A 23,852-nucleotide genomic window follows, 5' to 3' on the forward strand; every position below is an offset into this window, starting at 1 on the left:
CATAAAGCTGAACAGAAGATGACATATGACCGGTAAATAAAGAATAAATAAAATCACAAAATAAAGTAAATCACAAAGTGACACCCCCATGAAGCTATATTTATCAAAGCTGAAGTTAAAAAATCAAATCAAATACTTACTTTCACAACTTTTCTGTGTCTGTTTGGATAAGTAACATCTTTTAACTTCCATTGTGATGTGGTGTTTTTTTGTGTTGTGGGGTTTGCAAATCATCCACATACTGGCCACCCAACTATGGGTTTAAGGTAACCCCACTTTAAAACTAAAATAACTATCATACTTAATGTTGCTCTTTTTTACTTTTTTACTTAACTTATCCGTGCACTTTTATAGTTTTCTCTGAGTAAGTTAAACAAATGAGTCTCGTAAAGTTGAGATAACTGAGGTAAGTGAGAAGGTGGTTTTTGTGTCACTGACTCATCAGTAATTAAAACAGTTGAATAATACAATTTTCAGCATTTAATTATGAGACTCAGCATCAATAATGTCATTTCACAATCTGAAAGTGTATTTATGATAATTACTTTCCTTTTTCTCCTCATCATTTCTCTGCAGCAGTAAAACAGAGATGCAAAATATAGATAGGACATATTTGCTCTTTTGCTGAAAATGGAAATGTTCCTGTAAATTCTATTTTACTGCCAACAGCCAAGTCACCTCAGGGAGCTCAATTTAGAAAAAATATTCATCACAATAGTCCTGCCAAGCCCATAAGGTAAACGAAAACAAGCCTAACACAAACAAACAGCTCCATATTAGCTTGTGCTGCATGACATTAGTCATTTTAGGGAAGGACACATTCAAATAACACCACATCCGATGTTTACCGTCAACAAGGTTAGGTGAGATCATTTATCGTAGTCAAATCTGGACCTTCCTCTGTTTGTCTTCATTTTTTAAACAACATTTAAACAAGCAAATCTGTTCATTTGATCCAGGAAGTTGTTGTTTTGCCACTTTCCATCGTGTTCCCTGTTTTCTTTTCCAAACCCAACACAAGTCTATTTGTTGTTTCTTTTCAAAACAAACCAAAGACCAATAACCTGACAGCATCAGAGCCAAAGCACCAAAGGACTGGAGGATCTCCAAACCGTGTCTCAGCTTTGTTAAACAACAAATATTACTACTTTCAATCAGTTACATCAATAAACATCATCCACTAATATCAATAAACTCTGTCACTTGACTGCGACCAAGCGGTGCAAGGTTTTCTTTCACTTTTTTGCCTCACTCAGTGTGTGTGTGTGTGTGTTTTTGAAGTCACAGCGCACGGAAAGACTGCAAAGATTTCGTGTTTAACCACATCCATAAATATTGAAACAAGTTCCCTTTCTTCAAATCTCAGAATACTGAGCTAATATTGACACGGTGGAATCGGGGTGGACAGAAGCATCTCATACCTGCACTTACACACACACACACACACATATATAGATATGTATGTGCTGTCACACACACACACACACACACACACGTACTCTGCTCCAGCTGTGCTCTGAGCCCTCTCTGTTCACATCAGGGAAGTCGTGGAAAAATTAATTACAAAGTTAAACTGACATGAAACCCCCCTCAGTCACACAGGCTAGAGGTATAAAGAAATCTGAGACACCAGAAGACACACACACACACACACACACACACACACACACACACACACACAGGCATATACAATAATTAGCTTCTTGGACTCACAAATATCACTGAAACAGAGTATACAAACTTCGCTAGCCGAAGCTAAAGCAGAGCTCCAACACTTGGGGTTTCATTCCTCAGATGAATGTGTTATGTGTGTTTTTTATGCAAGAGTTTGAGAATTTTCTGGACTGCAAAAGAAGTTTTTATGTGTGTGTGTGTGTGAAAGAGAGAGTGTGTGTATGTGTGTGTGTGTGTTTATGCTGCACTGCTCCTGCCAACAGTAACAGCTCAGTAGCCAGTGAGCAGGAAGAGAGAGGTTCATTAAAACCCGAATACAGCCGTTACATAACCAACAGTTCTGTTCATCCCAGAACCCCCTGTGCCTCCATCACACTCCTCCTCCCTCCCTCCCTCCTCTCTGCTCCTTCTCCCTCCCACGCCTGCTGGCTGAGCCCACCCATCATCCTCTCCTCCTCCCATAGCAACAGCTCATCTCCTCTCCTCCCTTGTTCCCGGACCATCACACCGCCTCGCCCCCTCTCTCACCCCTCTCCTTTATCTGCTCCCCTGGTCCCTGCCACCTCCTCCTCCTCCTCCTCGCTCTCATCAAACCGTTCCTTCTCTTACTCCCACCACCAAGTCGTCATCCGAGCCTCACTTCAAACTCCACTCTACATGCAGCAGGACTATGAAGCTCGAATATTAACAAGAGTTAAAACGAGAAACTTTCTGTTCAACTTTTGCAGCTGAGAAGAGGAAGAAAAGGACACGCTGGTCCCAGACGTGTGTTTTAGTCTCAGGAAAGTGTCTTCAGCTCTGTCAGGGGTGGAGTCTCACACAGGGATCCAGCTTCCACATGCCTTTATGACTGACTTGCATACTAAGAATAAACAGAGCGGAAAGTGCAGTAAGTGTGTGAACACAGCAGATGGCAACACAGATTAAGGATTTTGTCTGTGTCACTGATTGTCTGGGACGTCTCTATCCTAGAAACTATCCTATCCTTTTCTCCTCGATCCGATTAACAACGATCAACCCCCCCACCTCCCATTTCCCACTCCCCCATGGAGGGATGTCTGAGAAACATCATGCTGTTAAAGAAATCTCACCACGCAGGCTGTATCACATGAAGGGACAGTGCCCTCTAGTGGCTGAAGGGACAACTGAAGTACATTATTGGTGGAGTTTGTTAAATTTAAAACAGAGGTTTCCAAGAATAAGTGCTGTAAAAATAACTTATATTTGCTGTAACGATGTGCAGCTAAATGAATGATACGTAGCTCTGCTGGTTCCTCTGGTCTTCACTTAAATGTCCCTCATAATTCTGTTTTCAATCAGCGCAAAAACCATGCAACATTTTTCAGTATGTGAGGTCTCAACAAAGTCTTGTTGTCCTTTTTTGTTCAATAAGAAAAAGACATTAAAAATTGACCAAATGAATTGCATTGTCTTTTTAGTGCTTTAAGTCCCATTACTGTGCAAACTGTTCACCAACATTTAATAAAAATAGTTTATCATTCTCTACAGTGCAGTGTAATGCAGCCATAAGCTGGTTGCTGAAAGAAAACCTCCTCTATTGAGACATTATATTTAGATGAACTGTGCTGAAACGTATTTTCATACGCTGTTTTCTGAGCACAGGCTAGTTTATGTTATTCCCTTTGTTTTTGTTTATTCTCTTTTCATTTATACATTTTGTGCTGCTCACATGTGAGCTTAACTGTAAATGATTTACTGACTCCATGCTTTTAATGCACCTAAAGGACCCTTATTAACAAAACTGTCCCATTAATACCGTCCTCTCAGAGCGAGCGTCTGTTGGAAACCTCTGATTTAAATCAAAGCAAAGCGAGTTGAAAGCATAAATTAAGGGTTCACAGAGTTATTAGCTTTTATTGCAGCCAGCCCAAAGCAGCCTCACCAAATTTGCTGACATTAATGTTTTTGTGTAATGTATTAATAATATAAAAAATCAGAAAAAGAACTCCAGAAGCACTCACATTTATAACATATTAACACACAAACACTACACACACACTCTCTCACACAAACACACAATCAAAAGTGTATGGGTGAGGAAAAGTCACAGTGGAAGTGGCTTTGTATCTCTTGAGGGCTGTCATACTCAATCTTGACACTAGGGGGCACTGGAGGACTTTCTGGAGAGGCAGGGCTGACCTGAGAAGGCAGCAGAGATGCAGCCTTGGTCGGAGTGATCTCGGCCCTGAGACGAGACGGCCGCAGGGTCGACACGGGAGGGAGGACAGCGGTGGTGCTGCTGATGGAGTGTGACTGACGCTGAGAGTCTGCGTGTGACGGCCCATGAGGGAAGAATGAAGGGGGAGGCAGGGTGGAGGAAGCAGGTTGTATATCGCGAGCACCTCCCAGGCTGGCGGGGTAGGTTGGAGGGCACTCAGCACGCTGGTGGACGGGGAGTTGGCTGTATATGTTACTCCATGGGTATGTCTGGTACGCAGCAATCCCACCTGTTAACAGACAAACAGGAATAAAAAGGTGCAACCACGGAGGTAACTCAGGGACGCAACCACACCTCATCCAGACCTCCTCCTGTCACATGTCTATGGTGGTACCTACCCTAAAATGCAACCCATCTTTCCTCCTGCTCCTCTAGTTTTATCCTCCAACAATAACTTTCACAGTTCATGTTGCTCAAAAACTTTCATTTGACCTCTTGGTCTCTGGGTTCACATACACACAATTTAATTCAACCTTTGCAGATTGGATCTCTGCGATGCTGATGGCTGATCCCACTGGAGTTTAAGAGCTTCAGGTTATTTAAGTGAATCTTTTTTTCACATATCAATTTCTCATGTCAAAATCACGAGAGTATTTGAGTTACATTTTAATGTTAGCTGACTGTTGATGAAAGTAAATTATAAAGCAAGTGGAGTAATTTTTGTCTCTTTTTCGTAATCTTTGTATTTGGAGTGGATCATTTCTTTGTATGGTTCATTGTTGGTCATGGACACCAAACTTTTTGTGGCTTCAGTGATATTTTTACTACTTTTTCTCCTCTGTTTGTCTGGAGATCCCACATGTAACCATGGCTGCATTATTTACATGTGAACTCAGCTGTTAGCAGACTGTAGCATGTCAATGCTAACTGGTGTGAGGCCTGATGTCTTCCCACAAGGTGAGGAGAAGATGGTGAGGACAACGTGCTGGTTCTCAGGTGTGAGCTAAGAAGTGACGACATGGACCTGTCCTGACATCCATCGTTATTGGGAACGTAAGATCTATCTCCAATAAGATGGACGAGCTAGCTGTGCTAATCCAGCAACAGAGGGAATACCAGAGGGCAGGGTAGCATCATGCTACTCACAGACATGGCTAACAGAGCTAACATCAGACACCAACGCCACATTGGTAGAGCTTCAGCTGCTGTGAGCAGACAGGATCTAGAAGACAGAGATGAAGCATGACTGAAGAAGCTCAGTCCTGGACCCTGTGGAGGTGGAGGCTGGCTGAACTGGAGAATGATGGACAAGCTGTCATCATCTATTTTCTCATGAACCTTTTTGCACTTTCCATACACTTTCTTACTTTTGTTTTCTTGATTGCTGCTGTGACTTCAATTTCTTGTACTTGTTACAATGACAATAAAGTTCTATTCTATTCTATTCGATTCTATTCTATGATTAAGATGTTTTGTTTGCCTTCAGGAGTCTAGAAGTACAGTGTTACCTTGACTTACGAGTGTCTTAACAAGTTTTTCATGATATGAGCTGCAGTTTTTGCTTTGAGTGGAGCGCTAGACTTCGGGATCTCTACAGTAAATACTGAACATTATACTTAAAAACAGTAATTTAAAGCAGTACTTTCTATTGTATTGTATTTTTATACAATGCTTGTGTTGTACGAGTACATTTTTCTATTTAAAACATGTAACACAAAAAGTTTTTGGGTCCAGATCAGATTAATAACATTTCAATTCATTTCAATGGGGAAAATTGTTTAAACATATGAGTAATTTTAGTTACAAGCTCTGTCACAGAATGAATGAAACTCATGAGTCATGGCACCACTGTATGAATTTGGTTCATTCTCTACAGAAAAAGTCAAACCGGCAACCACTCGCTGCAGCACTTGAGCTGATAAACCCACAGAATCACCCAGTAACTGAGCGTCCAAACTGCATCGTGTCAGGAGGAACTGTGTGGTAACTGGTCTCTGGCTGGTAGTTTCTCCACAGTAAAAGCAATTTCACCTCATTGGTATCAGAGCATTTGGAGCGTCTTATAACACTCAAGAGGCAACGGCAAAAAAAGGGTTTCCCATTAACTGTTTTAAAAAACTATAAATAATCATAAATAACTACAAAGTATCATCAAGACACCGATTGAGACATTAACACACCGATAAAAATATCATAACTGCAATGTACAGATGTTAAACTATTTCACAGCTTTATGACTCTTTCTCACAGAAGGTGTTTGAAGTCGATGTCTGAGAATCTCATAAAAATGTATCACTTTTAGAAGAAAGTAAAAATGTATCAGCAGAATTTGGTCAAACTCTTGCTGTTTGATGTGAATACGTTAATCTATTCTCATAACATTTTTTACATCAAAATAAAAATAATCATGAGACAATATCAACTTTACTGGTTGTAAACCTTTTGATTGGTGTACTCCTGCAGCTGCATTAAAAATCTAATCTGATCTGATCCCAGAGTCTCACCGTGATGCCCGGCAGACTGCAGCAGGATCTGTCCTGTGTTCTGGGACTGGAAGTAGGCATGGCCCCCTGTGGAATAGGTCACCATCCCTGCAGAGTTACCTCCAGGGGCAAAGGTCAGGTAGGAGGTGGGGTTGGATTCTGGAGGATTGGGGGTGAGGTAAGGGGAGGGGGTGAGGTAAGCCATACGGGTCAGAGATGCTTGCGGCTGGTGCTGGGGCTGGCTGGTAGGGTAGGAGGCCTGGAGCTGGTAGGAGAGCGCGTTGTTCTGACGACCTGAGGTCAGGTAGTCCAGCTTCTCCGCAAAGTCGAACAGAGAGCTGAGGACAACAGATACAAGAATGAACTCACACACACACCACTGCTCCCTGTGTCTTAAAACAGACATGTTCTCCTGAAATTAACTCCTAAACATCCATAACTGAGAATATTTTCATGTTACAAAGATAAACTAAAGAAGACTGTGAGGAGCGTTGGTACATGCTTGATTCTGCAGCGTTAGCAGAGCAGTCACCGTCCTGACAAAGTCACTAACAACATCTTTATACTCGCCCCACTCCAATCACTCACATCAGTGATCCGTCAGCAGAGCCCGAAGTGAAGGGGTCAAGTTTCCACAATAACAAGATTAAAGGGCATTCACGTAAAACATAATTCACTGTGATTGGGACCTGATGTAGCAGCCGGCCTAATCGCAAAGATTTAGAAGTCAACCAGCAACAGCACAGCGGTAAAAACAGGAGTAGTCACATACAAACCAGGCACTCCACTGGTTCAGTAAGGATCATTTCAATAGTTGTAGTAAAATCTAACCAAGAATGGGCATCGAATAAGGTACTTTAACTAAGTTCCATCTATAGTACCAAGTACCGATTAACGTATTATCAAACCGTACCATGTTTCGGTACCTGAACACATACTTGTGACCGTGAGGGAGTGGAAGAGAAGGCGATTTTCCTTGCTGGACATGAACGCAGCATTGCAAGTTTATACATCAAGAAATATATTGGCATCACATGCTTTAGTCTCTCTCTTTTTGTGTTTTGCGAGAGAAAAGTGCCTGTCAGTGAATGATTTTCATTTATGTTCCACCGCTATGTTGTACAGGTTGCCTTGCACCGTCCTTAGCTGCAATATTAGTTGGTAAATGTGAGGAACTTTGGTCTAATATGTCTGCAACTTCATAAAAAAGGAAGTGAGTTTTGCGGGGGACTGACTGTTTTTATTGGTGAAACTCGAGGGAGCAGCTATGATTGGTCAAATTTGCGAATAGGTTGCCAAGATTGGACAAAATTGCAAGGTTGCCCAGAATTTGCAGGGATTGGTTTATTTTTGTGTTAATTGCTAAGATCGCAACATTGCAGCTTCCTGGAGGGGCTGACACAAACACACACAAAAGTATTGAAAATTGGTACCGTTGAATACCGATACTGATTGCCAGGTACCGGACATCCGTTTCGTTTCATTTCAAATGTAAAAGATACCCATACCAAAATTTAACAAACAAAGAATGTCCACAGGTTTGTGGTCAGATCAGAGAATAACTGTCCACTTAGAGCATAACATGCAGATATCTTTCTAAATGAACCTCCTACAGCTTCATTTCTGTGCCTGTAGAGAAGCAGGTTTTAAAGCTATGACAGAGATTCTCTGAAGGTGTTGTAAAGGTAAATCTACAACCTGTACGCTCACACAATGAACAGTTTACATCTTTAAGCTTTCACTGTCTCAGGTCAGTGTGTTGTCACGACACTGAAAGAGCTGCTTTTCAATTTGCACTGAGGCTTTTGTTAGAAATTCATTAATTAGCTGTCACTCACGGGCTGATAGCGGTGCTGACTCACCAGTTGTTATATTTGAGTTCAGAAATGAGAAATTATTCAAACAAACTTTTGCTTGTTAAATTTGAGTAATGTCTGGCATTCTGAGTGGTAGATTTCACTGAGCAGCCAAATTTTCAGATTACTTGACAGATATTTGTGCTGTCATTCAAAAACATTGGAGGTATTTTGTGCTCAAAGAATTGAAAGTCTCCAAACAGCAGGGCTGGAAAATGTATTCATATTCATCGTTTGTGTGTTCTCTTGCATTTGGGGATCTTTAGCGCTGTGATACATGATTGTAGTGAAACAAACAAAATTTTGTTCAAAGTAATTTCTGACTGTGACTTCTCCCAGCACGACTTCTAAAATATAACACAGTGCCAGCTGAAACTGACTCCCCACTATTACAGGCTCTGTCTGAGGCATCATTAAATCAGTATTTCACAAAATCCCTGCTCATGTCTGCAGCCTGCCAACGCTCTGTCCTCCTGTCATGTCTCATACTCATTGTCCCGGTTCAAATCATCTTCTAGTATTCGTGTCACAGTCGACTGTGAGCTGAGCTGACCTGGTGTCACTCTGCAGAGACTGGGCGTCACAATGGGCCAAGGAGGAGCCCCCCTCCAGAGCATCCAGGAACAGAGGTGGGGTGTGAGCCAGGGTGTTAAGCAGAGGTGGAGCAGAGTTTGCAGGGTTGTACGTGGTTGTAAAAAGGGGGAGGCTTGCTCGCCGCAGTGGGGGAGGGCTGTGCATGGGGCGGGGGTGGTACTCTGCAAGCCCCCCCTGAGATGAAAGCTGGCCCCCATCTCTCACTCTGGATTGACCTTGGAGATGAAACATAGAGATTAAACCCAGGGATTAAAGCGATGCCGTAGTTCCGTTTCTGGGGAGTTTTATTGCCCGAGCATGCAGGGTGAAGGTCCTCCGAGCACTGAGGTTACATCGAGATCAACTGAATTTTTACAGCTTTAAGATAAAGCTTCTTTTAAAAACGGGAAATATATCAAAGAGAAAGAGTTAAGGCAAAATTTAAGCTCCCAAAATCACTCTGAATTTCTGCTCAGATCAAACCCACACATTGGTCTCACTCTGGAAAAATAAGGTAATGAAAAATTTGGGGATTTTGGTGGCATCAGTAAGACCTTTCTGGCAGCACTAATCCTCAGTAGGTACTCAGAGCAAAGGAAGCTTCACTGTGGCTCAAGGAAACTAAGACTGCTTCAAATCCTCGCTGACAAACCCTGTTTTTTTATTTGAAGACAGCCTGAGGCAGTATACAATAAATAAGAAAAACAACTCAGCCTTATGTTACTTTTAAAATGTTTCACCAATTTCTATCATTTCAGTGTTGACTAAAGCTCAGAGAGAGAACAGGAAACTTAGTTTATACACATTTTTGTTCTGTTGGTTTAAATACCTGTGCATATAATCAATCAACCATGACAGAGAGGAGGAAAAAGTCTCAGGTTTCTCAGCCACTGAGGCTGGTGTTTCATCTGTATCATCAGTTTACCTGCTCCTAATAAACGATCTGATAAAAACTTCTCCTTTTGACTGAACTAACTGTGCTGACACATCTGGAGTCTGCTGTGAACTAAAGCCAGAGGTGCTCTGGTTAAGTTTTTGGACAAAGAAAGGAACTTTTGCTATTTTCTCAAAGTCACCTGGCGATGCTTTAGCAACAAAATGTTGATTCTGTAACGCGAGCAGAGATTTCTAACTTGGACACATGGAAGAGGCACCATCTGCTTGGTATTGCTCACACACAAACACAAACATACACACTCATGTATCAAGATGATCTTATTTTCTCCTAACACTTTTAGACCCTTCAGTTTTGCCAAATATAAAACATACATTTCCTAAGTGGTGTGAACTCATAGATATGTGGAGTTGGATACCTGGGCTGTTCATGCCGGCCAGCAGGTTGCTGTAAGAGGGGGGGGTCTGGGTAGACAGTGAAGGGAAAGAAGGTGCTGCGGGGGCAAGCGGGGGCAGCTTGGTCGTAAAGTGACCAGAATATGAGGGAGCCGCCTTACTGAAAGAGACAGAAAACATAACAGAAAATAAACAACACATAACCTGAGCTATAAAACAAGATACCTGCACAGCGTGGATCCACAAAATCACACATTGTAGAGACAATAGTGTCGTACCTGCTGGGTGCAAGCGTGGGATTGATCTGGTGATGTGGAGGGCTGCTGCTGCTGCATCCAGCTCTACTCTGTCTGTGTTCAACCTTTGCCGTGATGGAGCGCTCTGCCTTCCTCCACTTAGCCCGGCGGTTCTGAAACCAGACCTGAGGCACACACACATGCAGAGGGAGACAACATATTCACAACAAGACGACTGAGAAAAAGTGTAAGCTGATGGAAACAGGAGGTGGAGGAAGAGAATCATTGATGAAACAGGAGAGGGAATACTTTATTCTCTATTTGCTGGCAGCTTTCTCTTCTCACAGGAAAGTAACATCATTACAGGAAGAAAAGAAACAGGTCCTGAGAGGAATTCCCCAAAAGTGCGAATAAGAAAAGTGGCCATCTAACCATAATTCTTTGAGGTGTGACACCAACTGATGCAGCGATGACTTTCCTCTTCTCTGCGTCAGGATAGTGGTCCTCCTGGAACAAAGCCTCTAAATGCTCTAACTGATCTAAAACAAACACACACACAATCACACACACACACACACACACACACATATATGCTAGAATCCAGGTCACCTATTTCAAATCTTAACACACCTGCTTACAGCGCTAACTGTGTTACCTGTGCTGTAGAGAGTTCGTGTTTTCTTTTTCGGAGCAGGTGGCAGCAAGCAGCAGTCCACCATCTCTGAGCCTTTCAGCAGAGGAAAGCTCAGGGATTGGCCCCGACCTCTGTTGTTGAAGCGGATGGAGCGTCGGGTGGAGTAAAACTGCCCAATATCTATCTGTTGATATAAAATCAATACGAAGCACTCATCACGGCTTTGTTCAGGGAAATGTTGTCGAACTCGCTGTTTTATGGTTCAAAAATTCTCATTGTTGCTGTCAGGTGTTCAGGTAAGATGTCTTGAGAAGTTTACTGTTTTGGCCAAAGGAAGTGGTGTGAAAGCGATTCACAATATATATATGAATACATCCAGCAAGTCATTAGTTTCTATTGATTTTCTTTATCTCCAACACCATGTCATCACGGACCTAGCTGTGGCAAATTAAGAGCTATACTTCTGTCCTAGAGTTCAATTTGCTCCATTTTATGAGCAGTACCATGACACAGGCCTGAAACTTTAAAGTGATACTCCGGGATGGAACAAGTTGGGTCCTATCACAAGGTTTAGGGCAGAAATTACCCCTACAGCAGTGTTTTTGTGCAGCAGAAGCCCAGAGTGCTCGCACCAAACACCCCCTCCCTGCTCCTCTGCCGGTTTCCTTTGCACTCAGACAGGGCCATATTTTACTTGACCAAAAACACAAATAAACGGACTCCCACCGAAAAAATCTGATATCGGTCTGCATTCACGCTTTATTTAGAGAATTTTCAGCGCGTTACTTTCACACAAAAACACCGCTAAATAAGGCTCTTGTTCTCATCGTGTCTCTTCGTCCTGGCAGACTACCTGCGTTTGTTTACATCTGGCACGCCACGCGCGCGCGGACTGATACACTAAGCGGCGAGCGCCTCGTAGCCAGCTGTGGCTCTGCAGCGGAGGAAGCGCGTTTTACAACACGATGAGAACTAGAGCCTTATTTAGCGGTGTTTTTGTGTGAAAGTAACGCGCTGAAAATTCTCTAAATAAAGCGTGAATGCAGACCGATATCAGAGTTTTTCGGTGGGAGTCCGTTTATTTGTGTTTTTGGTCAAGTAAAAAATGGTCCTGTCTGAGTGCAGAGGAAACCGGCTGACGAGCAGGGAGGGGGTGTTTGGTGCGAGCGCTCTGGGCTTCTGCTGCACAAAATCACTGCTGTAGGGGTAATTTCTGCCCTAAACCTTGTGATAGGACCCAACTCGTTCCATCCCGGAGTATCACTTTAATACCACTCACTGACTGGTTACAAACAGGTCATCAGCTGGTTTGGTACAGGAGCAGTGTCTCTAAGATATGATTAATATCTCTGTGTAAGAAAAGCTGGAATATCTGAACACAGACTGACTCGACCAAATGCTCCATGCGTTTGTTCCAATACGATAACAAGCTCATCACTACACACCCAGACAAATCCAGGAGGCTATTTTCACAGCTGCATCATTAATATTGCAGAAGGTTGTAGGTGTGCATCATTTCATACACATTACACTGTGATTATACATGACAATGAGTTATTATTAGAAACCTGGGTGTCTGCACTACAGCACGCAAACGTGTCTGTAAGGTTGACGGGGTCAAACCTGCTGCTCTAAAGCTTTAATCAAACCCACAGAAGTTATCTAAAAACCCCAGTCCTTCACAAAACCTCTAAGGGGGACTCAGGATAAAACTGAATGAGTCAGCTGGATCATTTTTGTTGTGATAAGTCACTTAGAGCAGGGATCAGATATTTCAAATAAAGAGCAGTACAGAGCGTAATCAAACTGGCTACATCTTTTTCAGAACACCTGCAAAATTAGATGCAAACAGCTGGTCGGCTGAAATATCTGCTTTCATGAGGCCTTCAAAGTTCAGTTTTCAGCGTAATTGCAAAAAAAATTATGATAATCCAATGTTTATAATCATTAAATCCATGCTTAGGGGGGCAGTACTGTGTGTATTATACCCAGAGTTATTTCTAATGCTCTTTCACTTGAATGCCATCTGTTCCATCAATGCTTCCTTCATTGATATTTATATGATTGCTTTTGTATAATTATTTAAAATAAATAAATAAATAAATGACAAGACCTTGATTAAAAATATATAAACATTACACCTGACTTTACGAGGGACCCCCAGCACAGCACCACTGCATCAGCTACTTCTAATGTGACTCATTCTGTTTCTGGTTGAGTTGTTTTGTCACCATTTTGATCCTTTGTTACTTTACAATGTGGTCTCAGTTTGCAAAACCATGTCAAGGAAAAAACAATAAAAATCAAACACCCAACCAGAATTGAACTGCCTCATGTTTTATGCCAAACACATGAATCAAACCAAGAGTTATGATAGGACAACAGTTAGCATTAGCAGGGTTAGAGTTTCTGAAAAACGCGTCTGTGTTACATGTTAAACTCGCAGATAGGAGTTAAACTGTAAAGTAAGCTAGGAATTGATTTCATGCTACCATTTTTATTTAGGTTTTTCTTGTTTGAACTGAATTTTCTCTGGGTGTTTTTCAGGTTTTCAGTCTTTTGATCTGCCGATCAATGAGGAGTCTGCTGATAAATAATCCATCAAAGGGCCAAAATCTAAAGAGTTTGTTTGAACAAATCTGTCCAACATTAAAACAGGTTTTAAGCATCCCCCTTTCCCCCTGGGGACAAACAGTGTTTAAATGTTTCTATAAATGAGTTCAGTTTCACTGATGGTTAAGACTTAAAGCAGTGAGTAAACAAACGCTATCAGGTGATGAGTTAACAGAGGAGGTCTGTTCTAACCTCGAGAGGCTGTGGGCCCTGCTGGGGAACACTGTGATGGAGAGGGGGGCTGTGGGGTCTTTTTGTCCCTTTAGGCTGAGGGGGTCCAGGCTGGATCAGGACTGGAGCTTGTGAGGAGTACAGCAGGGGAACAGGAACTGGTGGGTGATACAGGCCGGTGCCCCCACAGCCCAGATAAACCGGATCAGACAGGTCGCAGGTGCTCATTAATCCAATGGGAGGCTCTGACAGAGCCAAGCTCCCCTTGGAGCTCATCACGGACACCTCCTGCATCTGACTCCTCTTTTCCTCATCAAACCGCTCGGCAGCAGCTTTTAAACTCCTCCTGTTTCTCACACACTCACTCTGACTCTTACCTCTCCTCTTCCTGCTCCTTTTCCTCTCATCTTTTCCTTTCAGACTTTTTGTGTCTTCGTCCTGCTTCTCAAAAGATTTTTCCTCATTGTTCTCTATCGTGTTATATTCCATCTGCACCTCCTGTGCCTCCTCCGCTCCCGGCCCACACTCCAGCCTCACCTGCTCCTCCTCTTCTCCCTCTGTTACCATCATTTCCCACACATAAACTTTCTTTTTCCTCTGTCCCTCTTCCTCCTTTTTCTCCTCTCCTGCCTCTTCATCCTCTCTCTCTTTAAACACTCCTTCCTCCTCTCCTTCCCTCCTCCTCCTCCTCTTGCTCCCTTGGTTGTTCTTTGTTTCCAAATCCTCCAGCTCCTCGCACAGAAGGCTCGGACAGTCTGCAACAGAGGGAAGTTAAAGGTTTTTGACAAAGCTCGCTCTGCTTTCACAAACATTTGTTTCTGTTATCTGTGCTTGATCCAAAGTAGTGGAGTGATTCAACTCAAACTACTCAAAAAGACCTGAAGGAGAAGTGGATAAGTGACATCAGCTGAAAAGAAAAGCATGTTATTTCTTTAGAGCAGAGCGAGCAGGATAACCCAGTCAAGCTAAGTTCACTCACACGAATGAATCCCTCTTAAAGTGTGTAAGGATGTTTTGTTCTAGCCGTGCTCTCCGTCTGGACTTTGATACTTAACTGGTTCTGGTTCTGACAGCACGCAGGTTGGGAATGGCAAAAAACATAACAACCAGGTGATATTACTTGTCCCTCAGAGGAGCCACAGACCGCAGGCTGAAGTGAGACTTTAGCTGGAGTCACATAAACAGCACCTTTTACAGAGTCGTGAGGAAAGGCCAGCTTTAAAGTTTTAAAAGGTTACAGCTACCAAACATTAAAAAGATAAAATTACTACTTTAGGCTTGGATGATTCAGTTTTGTTGTTCCCAGTTATAGCTTTGATTCTTTAGTGTTTCCCACATACTGCAAATATGTTTTAAAAAGAAGAACACTATCTTGAAAAAGCTTTTCCTAAGGACTTATGGGCAGCCAGACACAATCATCCAGAGGAAACTGGTAACTAATAACAGAGCATCCCTGTCTTTGTGTTTCGCTGTGAGCATTTGGTGTTCATTCACTCTATAAAGAGCAGGACGAGGCTGACTATGGAGCAGGATTTGCATTTCTCACCTCTGGGTAAGCTGCTCTGAATGAAGCAGGCTATGCTCATGATAAGATGCCAGTTTGTAGAAACTTCCACCTTACAAAAAGCTCAGTTTGGTCAAGTTCAATTGTCACCATCAGATCTGCACACTTACCTGTGAGATACAATAGAGTAATTTGTTCATTCACACTCAGCGTTTCTGTCTGGTGATGATATGAGCCTGAAGCACCAGTTTGACTTCTATAAGGGGACATATCATGCTTGTTTCTCCTTTTCACTATGCCAGACTAGGATGCCTGTAAAGCATTTCTGCCCTCAGTACAAGTCATTTAGTTCCTTCATTGTCCCACAATAGCGTTCTCAATATCCTCATTTTAGGCCATTCTGAAGATCTCGTTGAAACGCTCCGTTTCCAGAATGACCTCCAGTAACCTCGCAACGTCACAGCCCTTTGTGCTCTGATTGGTCAGTTCTATCAGAGGGGCGGAGGGGGTAGAGCCAGGGGGCGGTTTTTGCAGCATGGCAGTATTTACAAAATCGCCACATTGAATGGAGCAGACCGAGCACTAATAAAATGGCAGAGTGTAGGATACGTCCTTTTGTATTGGACCCCGAGTCAGACCCGGACGGTTCTGCAGCTCAGGAGGAAGAAAATCCACCTCGACACAGATCATCTCAGGACGCTTCAGTGTGGTGAGTCAAACCGGTACTGTAACATGTATAGTTTATACGTTTATACTCGGCTCTTGGTGGGTGTATCCCTTGGTGGTGGTTGTGTGACTAACTGACATCACAGAGGAGGATCTGCTTTATCAGATTACTCCAATAAAAAGAAAGGATCCTTGTGTCGTCATGAAGGTCGAAATCTCGCTGCCAAATGGCAATGACCTATTTTCAGAGGCATCAAATCACGTTCTAGGATATCAAAAAAAATACAATATCTCATTTTTTTTAATTCAGGGGGTGAAAGGTCTTGTTTTCAACTTTATTATATTATATGTAAGTATTAAATCAGGGATCAGCATGATATGTCCCCTTTAATTTCAAATATCAGTGTGGCAGACTGTGATTGGGTAATGGAAGCTAACTCCATCCTGTTCATGTGAATGTGCTCAGGGTAGCTCTAGTTGTCATATTGATAACCAGCTTCATGCGGCTGCTTCGCACAATCTCTTTCATCAGCGAAGTCAGGCGTGAGCAATTCATTTTTATGAGGAGCCACATGTCAGAGAGTCACACCAACAATAATGTAAACCTAATTCTCCTCAGTTTTTACCAGTATAAGATGCACTTACCCATATACTTAGATTAGCTGCTTCTGGCAACCAGAAGAATAAGAATTTGTGTGTAAATATGTGAAATTGCAGTGTATGTCAAATAAGATAATACTCCTATAGAGCTACAGTAACAGTAAATATGATAACTTTTTGAAACTATGTTGCTGCTGTTTTGTGTCCCCTCAGTCTCTATCATTCCCTCCTAAACCTTCTTTAAAAGACAGTCTCTTCATTGTGAGGAAACTTGTTATGAACAAAAACCAGTTCAGAAGGTGACTGTTTCTGGTTTGTCGAAAGCAAATTACAAATACATTTTTTGTTTAACTCATTTTTATATAAGTTTGCCGCGTCTGACCTTTTAATGCTGCAGCTCTCCAGACACAAACCACTTAAGATTGAACTGCTGTTGACATTTTTGTTTCAAATTAAAGAAAATAAATCAAACATGTACTCCATTATAAGACCAAGGGGAAGCTCTGAACTCCTGCTGTAACTTTAGAACATTTCACTGGTGTCTTGTAATCAAGTGGTTCAAATGTCGATGAAGGAATTAATCTTTTTATCTATAAAATGGTAGAAATGGTGGGGGGAAAGGCCTACAGCCTATGCTGACATTTACAAAGTGCTTGTTATGTCTATATGGCTGACCTAAATAAAAACATTAATCACTTTATCATCCAAAAATAATAAGAAATACAGATGAGACAAATGGCTTTTCTTGATAATGTCAAACCACTACCCAAAAAACTGCTGATGCATTTTTACTCACTCAATTGCCAAACATTTGAAGTCATATTTATCATTATTCTTCACAGTCAATCTTGCTTTATATACTATCTAGCTGATATATATATTTTACATGTATGAGACTATTTTTCTCCTTCACACACCGTCGTGAAAGCTCCAAATAAGCTGTGTTGTCTTTTAAATTTCATGAGTCACCTCCAGGTCGAATAAAACCTGATAACGTCATCCTCACGAGGCGCTGCTGCTTGCAATGACTTAATTAGTGTCCCAGCTGTGCAGCTCCTCGTGCCACCTCACCTGACAGTTAATTAACTCCACACGGCTAGCTGCAGCTAAACTAGCTAACCCGTCCCCACCTACAAACAGCGGGTCGTGAATGTTAATAACCGACTTTTAAATTCTTAAGTCGTCTCCGTGGGGCTGAGCAGCGCGGGGAGCTGCACCTCACAGGAAAGATTATGAGCTTATACACTGACAGGAAATTTTAAAAGTCTTTTAAAGTTTGCCACAGGAGTAGAGTCTGTAGTCGACATGCTACTGAACATTTCCACGGCAAACCAATAAACCAATAAAACAATTAAACGTCCTTACCAAAATCTTCGACCAAGCCACAGTCTTCATCCATAACCACGATGAAAACCAATAAGCTTACTCTTCTAATCAATTGAGCCACGCAGGATCATGGAGTGATTTGCTCCCGAACTGGACGCTAATCAGGCTGATTGATTGATTACCTGTGTGAGCAGTGAGGCGCGATATCATCGCGTGATAGATGGAACCGAACCAACCAATCAGCGACGAGGAGAGGCCTGCAGCCTGACCTCTTCAGTACAAACTAATGGAGACAAAAATTAATGCATACCTTACCCTTAATTCATACATTTTGGGTTGAAGTCTCTAAGTTGATTTATCATTGTTTTAATAGATTGATACCTATTACAGAAGAAATGGTTCTGTTTCTACATTATGTATCTGATTCACATCACATTGACAATGCTGTAAAACTTTGTTGTATTCTTGGAAAATTTCATATTCACAAAGCCAGAGTGTTAAAGTTTATTCCAAACATTCATCTCTACCGCAATGAACTGAAATATTTAGCTGATTCTATGTTTGGACTGACTACTTACAAAAAAAGCTTATACAACACACCACATTTTAAATCAATTGCTCTCTGTAAATAATATATATACAGTGTAATATCACTTGGCATATCTCACCCTTCATTGTACCTTCATGTCACTGTACTCTAGTTTTTCTTTTTCTTTTTTTTCTTTTTTTCTCTCTCCATTTTCTTTCTCTTTCTTCTGTCCTTCAATTTGATTGATTATTGCGTTAACCTAATTTGTCTCTCAGTTTCTTCATATCTTAGTTATATGTGTACCTTTATCTTACACTCTATTGTTTTTTGTTTGTTTAACACATGTTCTGTGGATAACTGTAAAGCTGTTTGTTCAATACTCTGTAAAATGAATTGTTTCAATTAAAAAAAAAAAAAAAAAAAAAAAAACCTTACCTTAATTGAGACAATTTTCAAAAATGCTTTTCAGTATTAGAATACAAAAAAACTGTTCCCAGTTTTTACTTTAATGAATTTTAGGGTTGGTTTAATTTGCCTATCCAACATTCCTTTAGCAACAACCTTCTCCTCTTGTTCCCCATCACACAATGTTTTCATGCTAAGTCATCATATGAACCTTATAGTGAGGGCTTTTTAATGTGACTGTTCAAAAAATTGTATTTTCATTTTGTAATGTTTTTGTAACTTCATTATTTTGTTCAAAGTTATTTTCATTTAATTTGTTTATTACACACATGAACATTGCACACACTAACATCGTACACATTAGCACAAGTTCAACCCCCATACAACCTCCCACCCCTAGCTGTCACTCCTGTATAAAGACTCTTCCACTACTTTGCAATGTACTGTTGGCGGCTAGATGAAAGAATGTCTTTTAAGGTGGGGATAATCAGTTAAAAAAAAACAACAACAACATGTATATATACAAATAATAATAATGAAAAATGTTTTGTTATCTAGTTCATTGATAAAATCCAGAATCTGTCATACAGTAGTTTTACTATTCCTGTACATGTGTGGAGGTGTTGCTGAAGAATGTCAGGAAGGATCTCCAGATTGATATGTACTTACTTATTTCCTTCATTATGATTGTGCTTGACTGCTCGTGTTGGGATAGGGGTGTGCAGGAGTGTTTGTCTTGGCAATCCTTGTTTTGTAATTTATGTTTTGGGTTGGGACCCCCTTGAAAACGAGATTCTAAATCTCAAGGGGCTATCTTGAACAATCAGAAATTGAAACTTGTGCCAGTTTATGATTTTTCTCTGGTTAAATCCATGACCAAGATGGCAGTCAAAAATACATTAATTAGCTCACAGTTTAACCCGTCAAGGGGCAAAAGTTTCTTCACCCTCTTTATGAGTACAACAGTGTTGCTCATACTCCATAAATATTCCAAGAGCATTAAAATGTATGAACAGATTACTTAAAGCAGGATGATTCTTGGGTTTACTTAAATTCATTTACTGTATTGATCCAGAATTACCTAGTAAAGACTTAAATCCAGCCTGATGGTGGTGGTTTACAGTGTTAGTATCTTAAAACCGTATTATCCGTGCCTGTTTTTCATGAGAACATGTCCCTGATCTAACCTCTACTGATTTTCAGCATCTTAATGCATCTGTTGTGAATCCCAATTATCGCTTCACGATTCCCACTTCACTGCTTTAATTTGCAATAATGATAATAATCCTGTTGGGACTCATGGCTTTCTCATTGTAATTGACTTTTGGATTACAGCTGATATTGTTTGCAAGATTGGTTATGAAAATAAATATCCATTTAGCTTTTGATTAAATTTAATCGTACACTTGAAAATCAAATCATCATGAAATAATGCTGTGAATAAAAGACTGATTTAAATGGCACTTGAGTCACGTAATGTGATATGATGTGCCCCGGTGAATATAAACAGTAGGATACCATAACGAAGGGTGCTAAACACTTTTTCTAATCAATGCAAACCTACAGCTTCACATGTTAGGTGGTCTTTTGTACCCAGCTGAGACTTTTCAGGTCTTGCACACTTTGTGGTTGAGACAAAAAAAAAAGAAATCTGAACACAGAGCATGAACACTGAAGCTTGATTAAGATTCATCCTGAGAAATCTTCAGAGGATTTGTTACCACTGCTTTAAAGTGAGGATAAGTGAAGCCTCTTGGTGCACAATGCCTTAAGTGGTCCAACAAAAAGTCATTTTCACATTAAACAGCTGACTTTTTCTTCCTGCAGTCCAACTTCATGCCCTCATTTGTGGAAAAACAGCAGGTGAAACGCTGGGAGTCACATTTTCTCGCCGCAGTTGTTCCTCCGTTACCCACCAGATGGGGTACTGGCTGGACCCCAGGCTTTGAGACCTCCTCCAGTCTACCTCAGCTCTACTGTGCAGTGTTTACCCCTCCCACACATGAGAGAAGAGCACTTACATTTAAGAAAAAAGAAAAAAGAAAACCCTCACTGTCTTTGTGAGGCACATTCCCACATCAGCAAAGCCAGGACAGCTTGTTGTCTTTTTGGGATCCGCAGAAAGAGACTCCCTGCTCCTCTTCCTCATCAGGTGACCTTGGTTTAATCTGGTTTGATGCAAAGAATGTAAACTGAGGAATCATTTCCTTTCCTGCATGCTCACACCTCCCCACGGACAGTTTATCTAATCGCCTTATAAGCACATTTTTCTGTGATGATTTAGAAATAACAACATCTCTAGCTGTTCTCTCTCCCTGGAGGGTTGGCTGAGTTCAGTGGATTTAAATAGGCTGTTGAGAGGCTGCGATGGTACATATACATGTACAGTAGCTCTGTCAGATCAGATAGCATCCTCTCATACAAGGCTGTTTGTAATGTCACCGGGTCACGAGTGGTATGAAGGCCAAGCTAATGCTGGAGCGTGATAACACCAGAGTGAGACTTTGTGTCTGCATGCGAGTTCTTCTTTTAAATGGATGATACTAAAATATACTCTCACTGCCTGGCTGAGCTGTCGTTTTTATCCACTGAGAAGAACAACCAGAAAATCCCAGCCCTCAAACTTGACAGCAAGACCAAAGACTGAAGGAATCAGCTCGCGCAAATCTCAACATATCATGTTTCTAACAATGTTTGTTTTTGTTCAGTTGTTTTTGCCAGAGCTTTGTCTGTCTCTGAGATTTCATCTTCCAGCTTAGAGAGGTGGAGGCAAATGGAATTTCATTTGTAATGGTAACAGCATTCAAAATCACCTTTGAATAATTCAGCAGCAGACTGTCTTTCCAGCAACAATGTCCTGGTTACTCTGGATAATCCAAGGAGCGCACCGACAACAGCCTGTTCACTGGATTGGACACAATAACCACTGAACAAAGATGCTGCTGCTTCTATCACAGCATGTTTTTTTTTCAAAGTTTTGGTTGTTATGTTTGTTAAATGTGTCATAAACTGAACACAGGTAGAGGCAGAAACCTCAAAGGTCATGAATTTTACTTCATAACTTCATCCTATCCCTGGTTTACTGCGAAAAAATGTTTTTTCAGATGACTCAAAGGTTGAGTCTTCAGGATTTTCCTAAAAAATAAAATGTCAACTTTAACAGCCTGCTCAATTGTCACTTCTGGGCCTCTATACATGTGTGTCAGTGTCTACGTCTGCCTTGAACCCTCTCCTCTGCCTGTATGTTGATGTTTTGGTTGTATCCGGATGTTTCTGGGTGGAGAGTTAGCATAGTTACATCAGCCAATCACAGCTCACTCAGCGTGCAAGTGACTTTGCATATTGATTAGCGAGTAGAAGAAGCTATCCTGAACAGCTACAATAGCGGGCATAACATGTTAAAAGAAAAACGCAACTAAAGTGAAAAGAAACGCCAAACAGATAAAGCTTTTTACTAAACAAGGGTGAAGCTTGGCTTGACTTTCTCTCTCTTTTAGGCACTTGGAGAGCAGCTCACAACGAAGATCGATGCGAGTTGGCTTTCTGCCGTCCAGGTATGTGCCAAATATCGCGATTAGCTTATGCTATCATGCCAAGTCAGGTGCACGGCTCACAAGTCACTCCCAGGTAGAAAGCCGATTCTACAGGTGATTGCTGGGCTTGAGAGTGTGTTCACGTAACTTCGGTATGAAGCTGTGGGTGTGCTACCGGTGGCACTGAGCCAAGGAGGAGGAGCCCAGTTTGAATATTGTGTTTACTAATAAGTTACAAAAATTCCTGCAGATCTTACTTTGAACAAAAACTGTGCTAATAGATGCAACTAAATAAAAATACTTAAAATAATATCTTCAAAACAGGTTTAACGGAAGATTCTTTACTCCAGTCAAAATGACAGGACAGCTGTCAGTGTTTCCCTAAGAGTAAGCAAAGAGCCTTTTAAAACTAAGTTTTTCTATGATTTAGTCACCAAAGTTATAATCTTCATTCATAATATTACTCCTGCTGCTGTGACACTCATTAGACATTATCTCTGCCTGCTTATCCCGCACAAAGGTCCCTGAGGGCCTGCAGTCTTTCCCAGCTGACAGTTGAGAGGAGGTATACATCATGGACAGCTTATTGTTATATTAATGAACAGCGTTAGATTACCTTGACTCCAAGAGGCTAAAAAAATCTCAGCTTCACTGCGGCTTAATTGTCTCTGGTCGTTTCATTAATGGCCACTTTTTAGGGGAATAGTGCAACTTAGGGACAAGATCAACAAAAGTGGCCTCACACTTGGTGTGCTATTTCTCGTAATTAAGGGATATGTGTTTACTTCCTGCTGAGATTTAAATGAGAAGATGGGTACCAGGCCATCTACACCAAGTAAGCTTACCAGAAAGTCTGGAAACAGACATAAACAAACCGCTTGGTAGTTTGATAGAGATGGGAAAGCCTGCCTCCTCATCCCAAGACATGTTTAGATCTGACAGGTAATAAACAAGAACAAAAACACACACAAAAAAAGACATAATTTTGATAACTATGAAATCAAGATGGCAGGGAGCTCAATTCTCTTCAGGGATCTTCATATTGGACAGAGTTGTCAGCTTGCTTCACCAAGTTTCCATATTGCCTCCAAACCAGTCGATTTCCCCGGGGCAAGAGGAATCAATTTTTCTTAAACAACCACAAGAGACCAACACATCCACCTCGCTATAATGTTGATTTATCTCTAGACTGGTGCATAGACCTTCCAGCAGAGTGGTTTTGTCAGGATTTAGAAAAATGAAGCCTATGCAGAAGTACTAAAAGTTGCAGTTCATTGAGCATTCGCTTGAGGCTGACTGCAGAAAGACCAGAAACCACGTTCACACCCTGCCAAAAAAACAGACTATTACGGCATTAAAAACATGTTTACAGCCTGCTTCAAAAAACAGCTTGGGTCTGAATCGCTAATTTCACTAATATAACACACTGTATGTAAGGTGATTGTTTTTTAACTCAGCGGTTTACAAAATATTAAGATCACAAGTTTGTCTAATCAGAGGCGCAGCTCAGGTCAGATGACTGACGGGTCTGGTGCCCTATAGCTGTTAGTGTGGAGGCTCAAAGCCCGCCTCTTGAGCCT

At 41.4% G+C, this 23,852-nt stretch overlaps 1 protein-coding gene across 2 annotated transcripts; it reads right to left on the reverse strand.

Moving 5' to 3' along the window:
* Positions 1–3,510: 3,510 nt before the first annotated feature.
* nobox (NOBOX oogenesis homeobox) lies at positions 3,511–17,993 on the reverse strand. Of its 2 annotated transcripts, none has more exons than XM_074686924.1 (9): positions 17,845–17,993; positions 13,731–14,464; positions 10,947–11,109; positions 10,724–10,830; positions 10,334–10,476; positions 10,079–10,215; positions 8,746–9,001; positions 6,358–6,674; positions 3,511–4,142 (listed from the first exon to the last, which is right to left on the reverse strand). In XM_074686924.1, the coding sequence occupies exons 1-9, from the start codon at positions 17,876–17,878 to the stop codon at positions 3,715–3,717; spliced, it is 2,319 nt and encodes a 772-aa protein (XP_074543025.1). In that variant the 5' UTR covers positions 17,879–17,993; the 3' UTR covers positions 3,511–3,714. The 2 variants fall into 2 exon arrangements, with proteins under 2 accessions (XP_074543025.1, XP_074543024.1); XM_074686923.1 differs by lacking the exon at positions 17,845–17,993 and adding an exon at positions 15,256–15,331.
* Between the last annotated feature and the right edge of the window lie 5,859 nt (positions 17,994–23,852).

This window comes from Halichoeres trimaculatus, unplaced genomic scaffold (assembly GCF_033239565.1).
Source record: "Halichoeres trimaculatus isolate MK-OKI-2021-1 unplaced genomic scaffold, fHalTri1.1 fHalTri1_scaffold_14, whole genome shotgun sequence".
Classification (NCBI taxonomy): domain Eukaryota; kingdom Metazoa; phylum Chordata; class Actinopteri; order Labriformes; family Labridae; genus Halichoeres; species Halichoeres trimaculatus.